We start from the raw sequence: 7,513 nt of genomic DNA, 5'->3' as shown, positions 1-7,513 counted from the left end.
TGTAACAAGCATGAAGACTATTCATGGATACACATATACAAAATAAGTGAATTGGTTTATTTAAAAATGTACACAGGGAACACAGGTATTAACTAAACAAGAAAATCCACTGATTTGATGACACTGAATTGCTCCAAGTGGAAGAAGTCAAATTTGCCAAATAAACATAAACTTTTGGAATACATAATCAGGATTGGGAATTCTCCTGTAAAATTGGATAGTCCTAATACTTAGATGAGAGTTAATATCTTGGAAGTCCAATAACCCACAGTGCCTGCAGTGTCAGCAAACCCGCAGTGGAGGAGCAACCAATACAACTCCATCTCCTCTGACAAACAGCAGTTGGAAGATTCCTCTTGGTAGACTGTGGAAAGAAAAAGCAACAGGGCTTAGACTACATTCAAGAATACCAAACAACCATACCATATTCTCTCCTCTTCTTCCTCCATTCCATTCCTATTAAACAGAACTAGTCATTTAAGATGGTCTGGTGCAGTGGTTCTCAACCTTCCCAATGCCGGCGCCCTTTAAGACAGTTCCTCATGTTGTGGTGACCCCCACCTAAATAATTTCGTTGTACTGTTGTAGCTGTAATTTGCTAATGTTATGAGTAATGTAAATCTGATAGCAGGATGTATTTTCATTATTACAAATTGAACATAATTAAAGCATAGTGATTAATCTGCCAATCGTGGTTTGGGAGATCAGCCAGGCTGGGATTTTCCAGGATAAAACGACTCCCGGTCTGCCTCCAGCAGCAGTTCGTGGTTACATGAGTTTTACTTAGAAGTTTACTTTTTTATATTCCGTTCTCCCCACCACCCAGTTTTCTTTTCTTTCTTTTTCTTTCTTTCTCCATTCCTCCCTCCCTCACCTCCTTCTTTTGTTTCTTTCTCATTCCCCTTTTCTTCTTTCTACTTCTTTCCATTCCCATCATCTTTCTTCTTTCTTCCTTTCTTGCTTTCTCCATTCTCCCTCCATTTTCTTATCTTTATTCTCGCTCTCTCTCGTCATTACAACCAGGCGGGGAGCACATAGCGGTTAATTTGTGCGGTAATCTATTTAACAAGATTAAGAAGTGCCCTTAAAGAGATTTTAAACAGAGGCTTAAGCTACATCGACCTGTGCTTCCATCCCAATGGAATTACTCAGGACGGAAGAAGTGTGGGGCGGGCCTGTCCTCCCCTCCAGCCTCTCCTGCAACCTTCCTGGGGGCAAAAGCCTCGGAGCTCAATTTAGCACCGGACAGGACAGGCAGTGGGGGCGGCAAAGGCAGTGTCCAGGCCCAAGGCGGCTTGATCCCTGGATGCACCTGTCTGGGTGAGAGCCCATCCCGCTGGCTGAAGCAGGTGACCGACTGCCTCCCGGTCTCTGCTCTCGGGCCCCTTCAAGCCCTGTGCAGGCGGCTGGGCTGAAGCGGCACCGCCGACCGCGCTCGCTTCGGACATCCGTCGGAGCCAAGGCGGATCCGCACCCAGAAGAACCCGTCTCTCTCCCCTTAACGCCTCAGCCTTTCCCTGGCATGATACCAGGCGGGCGGTGTCTGGGTTGTGCCAGAGCCGGGAGGAGGCTGTTTTGCCACCAGTTGCTCTCATACACCTGCGCTTAGGAGTGCTCCTGCATGGGGTGCGATGGCTGGGAAGTGGATGGTCTTAGCAACCCCTATGAAAGGGTCGTTCGACTCCCAAAGAGGTCGTGACCCATAGGTTTAGAACCGCTGGTCTAGTGGTTAAGGCACCAAGCAAGTGCCTCAGTTCTAGTCCACCTTGGGCATGAAAGCGAATGGGTGACTTTAGTTAAGTCACTCTCTATCAGCCCAACTCACCTCACAGAGTTTTTGTGGGGGAAATAGAGGAAGGAATATTGTGTGTGTTTGTCCACCTTATTTATTGGGGAAAAATAAATGCAAGAATTAACTAAAACATTCATAATCTTGGAAACAAGGTTCATTAAAAATTTTGCACAATGAATACAATGGTAGATATTTTAAGTTTTCATTCAACATTGTTTGAATTGAAATTATCTTATACAATGATCTGATTAGTAAAGTGTAAGATAGTGCTTAAATTTATGCACCTTGCCCTCTAATATTTTAAACAATTATTATCAGAGATATTAAAAATTCTCACCTTATAAATCTCTTCGTAAGTTTCTTCATCAATTTCTAGTGGTCACATCTCTTAACATCACCCAAAATCATATTTAAATGCTGGTCATATGCCTTTGAAATTGAAACAAGTTCATAATATTGTTCTGTGGCATCATTTATGTGGCACAATAGAAAAATCTAATTCCAGCTTTAACATGTATAATTGGTTTTATTTTTCTAGTCTGCGAACCTAACTCTTTATCATGCAAATTTATTTTCTACAGTTACATTCCATGCATAATTGTGGAAGTATTATTATAATCAACTGGATGATTCTTATATATATTGATGGCAATAGTGTAAAATCCAAACTATCTGGAAAATGATTTATTATAGAATGAAACCAATATAAATTCCTGATTTTTCTTCTCCTGTCAGCTGTTTTTCTGTTTTTTTTGTTCATATATTTTATCAAACTTTGATTTCTAAATGTATTGTAAGACAGCTCTTACATGATAATAGTTGTCAGGACTCTTTGTCCCTTTATTGGAAATTATACATAATTCCCTTTAAAAAATGGCAAATTAAGTTATGGGAGTGTACATCCAAGTCAAACTTAATTTCATATTTATAAACAAGTTTGGCACAGAATTTTAATTTCAAGTTGGAAACCTTGTCTGGATTATAATTCTGCATATGGACCTGTATTACATCCAAAATGTAGGTAGCTCTTAGCATAAGGATTTAATATAATAGCTTCTGTTTGAATTGTTAAATAAGCATTTGAATTCTTTTTTTGACAGATACTTTTACTAATATGTTGTTTTGACTCATGACTAATTACATTTAGCACTTTAGTTAATTATGGGATATAGACTTAATCTTAATGGTTTCAGATCTTAAAAACAAGAGTCTTTAATATGCAGTTCTGATCTAATGATATCTCAAAATTGTAATGTTCATATTGTAGCAGTCTTTTCTATTTTTGTTTTTCTTATTTTTATACTAGATTTCTCCTCATATATTAAATATATATTGAAATAAATGTTCTGTGCATATAACACACATAGCCAAACTTCAATGAAAAGTTCACAAGCAGGAAACTAAGTGAACAGCATCCTTCTGTTCAGCCACTGGACAGTTCTGAACAATATTCACTGACCAGTTGCTAATACTATACCAATGAATAGAAAACCTAATGCTATAATTTATATACAATATATAATTTTATATATAATTTTATGCATTCACAAAGATGGATCTTGCTCAGGAGAGGCAGTCTAACTTAACAACTGAGATGAGTCCATACAGAAATATAGTTTATGGATGTGATAAAGCTCATTCATTCTTTAATGCATGCATCAATATAGACAAACCCATTTCAAACACCACTGTGCCAAAAACATGGATATAAAAAGTTATGCATAATGAAGATGGAGATAGAGGATAATCGCTAACACTTTGCAAAAAGTTTCTCTTGTTATACTGTATAGATAAAACTGAATATACTTTCAACTCTTTTTCCACTGAAATAATACTGAGGGCCAGCATTTGAACTCCCTAAGTTTTCCTCTATGTCAGATATAATGCTGCTATAACAAAAAAACATTAAACTTTGAACATCAACTACAACTAGATAAAGTAGTCCAGTTTTTAAAAGCAAAAATATTTTAACTACTGATGCAATTGCCTGAGAAAAGGGTAAAATACCACCCTCAATGAAAAACTACATGCTTGTTTTTGATATAACATGACACATGGACACAGATCATTAATAAACCATACATTGAATCTCTATTTGTTTTGCGAACTAATTGCAATTGTAGTGCAAAGCTGTGACTTTAAAAATGAAGATTCAAGATCTATGCATGTTTATAACTTGTTGGTACTCATATCAAAAGCTCTAACAAATCCAGAGATAGAACAGAAATAAAGATTTAGAAAGCAAAATAGAAATCAGGAATAGGCTAAACAAACCATAATTACTTTGACTCAGACACAGAGGCATTTCACCCCTTTATAACCACTTGCAAATGGGCCCTGGTTATAGCTATGTTTGGAGTGTGATTCTCAAAAGCCTCTTGCAGTCCTTGAGCTAAAAAAATGTACAACTCTACTTTAAAAATTCAGTCCCTCTCCCCACTTCTATGTAATTTTACTTACATGTAACCTGCCTCGAAGTTCTCGGTCATTCCTCATTTTTACATAAATCCGTTCATCAAGACTAAGCCTGATGAGATCCAAAGGCTCTTCTACAGTGTTGGTAGTTTGTTGCTATAAAATATAAAAATTTAGAGATATACTTTAGCAAAGACACTTGAGACAATTTGTTCCAGTAGCTAAGGCTAAAAATGAGAAGATAATGAGAATTTTCACTTTAGGCATCAAAGCCAGCTGTGACTTTCAGCTGGTCATTCTCTCTCAGCCCAATCCACCTCATAAGGTTATTGTTGTGGGGAAAATAGGAGGATGGAGTATTAGATTTGTTTGTTACCTTGAATTGTTTATAAAAATCATAAAAGCAGGTTGTATATAAATAAATAGTAAATGTTGGCTACTGATACTCATTTCTTCCCCAAAAATCCTAATCTGAGGACAACTAATGTTTACTGAAATCAAATGGGAAGCAATTAAGTTATAGTTTGTAATATAATGTAGTGAATTTTCATCAGCTGTCAGAGGGACAAGAATTCACTTGTGATGACTGGATCAACAGGAAAATGTAAGATTAGAGAAAACGTATACTGCTTCCCTCAACTTAATCCACATTAGTAATTGTTCAATATATTCATATTTGCTTTTGAAAAATCTTAGAAAAGACCACCTCTTTTTTAAACAAAAGACTGGATGTAAATTTCACTAGAAAAGACTTAGTCTATCTTGTCAAAGATTATAATAATGTCTATGTTTTGGTGACAGTTTGAGTCAATGTCCTTCAAATAAAAGTATTACATATAATTGAATTTTTCTTTGACCATAATACTTATCAATCCCAAACAAAAAGAATATAGTGTCATATACTATTTTTCTGCTTTATATTTCAAGTTTATAATCTTATTTTCCAATATTGAAAAAGATCACTAATTTCAAGAGATAAATAATTAAAAAGTTTCATATCAAGAAATGCTCATACAATTGAGATTTTATAGCCTAAGCTTTCCTACTTATAAACAGCATATCTATATGAACTTGCTACCCCCTTCAACAAGTATAAGTTGAATAATTTTACAAACAAAAGGCATTCAACAACTACACAAATATGTACACCCAGTTCATAGCAACACATTAGTGGTACACCTGCTTTGAAAAAAGATGCCTGTTAGGTTTAATCCAGGGGTTGCTCAAGTTTAAGGATCAATATAGCAATGGAATGTTTAAAGGCAGTATTTCCTTAAACTTCCCCCCGCCCCTCAGGATCTCTTGCCACTTTTAAAAATTAGGGTTTGTATGGATTAATATATCAATATTCACATCAAAAATTAAAACCGACACTTGGATAAGCAGCAAAACGTTTCAAACAAAAAAAAAATTAGTCCAGTTGCCCTGACTCAGCTTCTAGTCTGGATGGCTGAGAATCCTTCATCAGCTTCTCACTATAGTCTGGTAAGTTTTTAATATTTCATTATTTTTCTAAACAGAAAATTATTTCGATTTCGCGGACCCTCTGGGACGCCCAATTTTGAGAAAACACCGATTTAAGGCATTTGATCAGAAACCATGAAACAGCATTTCATCCACTGCAAAACCTTAATGTTGTCTTATGTTTGTATCAATTAAGGCTTTGAAAAAGGAAAGCAAACAGATTATATAGTAGGAGTTGTGTCGGTATTTGAGATGAGCGGCCGTATAATCGATTAAATCAGAGGTCTTCAAACTTGGCAACTGTAAGACTTGTGGACTTCAACTCCCAAAATTCTCCAGCCAGCAGAGCCTGCTGGAGAATTCTGGGAGTTGAAGTCCACAAGTCTTACAGTTGTCAAGTTTGGGGACTCCTGAATTAAACAAACCTCAAGAGGCAGGTCGCTGAATGAAACACGAACGCCCACCAGGAACCGTTTACTGGACTTTGCGAAACTCAAAGCGAGAGCTGGAAACCGGAGCTCTACTTAACACCCCCCCCCCCCCCAGCTTTCCTACACTTTCCGCCTCAACGGGGTCAAATCCCTAAAAGATTCAGCGGCCGCTAAACCGGCCGTTTCACCCACCTGATCCACCTCGTCCGCCATTTTTTCAAAGGTAGACCGCTTTCTTCTCGCGAGATTTTAAATCACGCCCTGATACGGCGCTTCCGAACGTCTATAGCGGAGTATACATAAAGCTACGAAAATAGATGCTCGCGTAAACGTCCAGCTTCCGGGTTAGTTCATCGAAATCGCCGCTCTTTTTCTCTTTCCAGTACTGCATTTTTTTGTTAAAAAAAAAACTGCTCGGGTTGGACTGGACCGTATTTATATATCCCCCCCCCCAACCTGAGCGATTTTAAGATGTCTGAGTTTCAATTCCTGGTCCATTTCAACGTTGCCCAGGTTGTGAAACGCTGGGTTAGATTATCCCAAATGTGCTTTTTGTCTTTTTTTGTCTTGTCTTTTTATGTACACTGAAAGCATATGCACCAAAGACAAATTCCTTGTATGTCCAATCACACTAGGCCAATAAAGAATTCTATTCTATTCTTTTTAAAGAGGCAACTGGACAAGCACCTTTGAGATAATATAACCACGACCTGGATGACTGAGAATCTCCACAGACCGCTGGGTTAGATGAACAGGCTGAATTCACACACATAAGCAAGGCTGGTGGAAAGCAAGCCGCCTCCGTCCGCGGTTTTCTTCAGCCCGTTCTTTAAGGCGTCTCCCTTTGTTTGAACCGATTCAAAATCGCCCCATGTGAATGAATATTGATACATCAGGACGTGAAACGTGAGCGCTTTTACCTCTTCGAGGGAGCGAGAATAAGCTTGAAGGAGCTTCCCTCGATTGCAAAGGAGAGACACAAAACAGTCCCACCCACCTCACCCCAAACACCATCGCTCTGCTAAACAAATAATTCCCTCACCAATGTCAAACCATTCACTAAGGCTGCATTACTATTACTATTAGTCTTCTCATCGTTCCTATCACCCATCTCCTCCCACTTATGACTGTAGCTTTGTTGCTTCTGTCTTACGATTTTTATTGTTTCCTAATATGATTTGATTGCATATTTGTACCCTATGACTATCATTAAGGGTTGCACCTTATGATTCTTGATGAATGTATCTTGTCTTTTTATGTACACTGAGAGCATATGAACCAAAGACAAATTCCTTGTGTGTCCAATCATACTTAGCCAATAAAGAATCCTACTCTATTCTATGCGAAGCGCAGCCAGTCAGCTGGATCTGGAGTAATACACCGATTCACAAACGGCGCAGCTTCCCCGGAG

At 38.0% G+C, this 7,513-nt stretch overlaps 1 protein-coding gene across 1 annotated transcript; it reads right to left on the bottom strand.

Moving 5' to 3' along the window:
• Positions 1-238: 238 nt before the first annotated feature.
• Positions 239-7,512, bottom strand: LSM3 (LSM3 homolog, U6 small nuclear RNA and mRNA degradation associated). The gene is given in 7 exon segments (XM_032211302.1): positions 239-342; positions 344-364; positions 2,130-2,173; positions 2,176-2,221; positions 4,253-4,363; positions 6,295-6,487; positions 7,435-7,512. Coding segments are annotated over 6 exon segments (303 nt in total). The 5' UTR covers positions 6,316-6,487; positions 7,435-7,512; the 3' UTR covers positions 239-282.
• Position 7,513: the final 1 nt, after the last annotated feature.

Source organism: Thamnophis elegans, chromosome 2, assembly GCF_009769535.1.
Source record: "Thamnophis elegans isolate rThaEle1 chromosome 2, rThaEle1.pri, whole genome shotgun sequence".
Taxonomy (NCBI): domain Eukaryota; kingdom Metazoa; phylum Chordata; class Lepidosauria; order Squamata; family Colubridae; genus Thamnophis; species Thamnophis elegans.
This window is presented reverse-complemented; position numbering and strand designations above follow the sequence as displayed.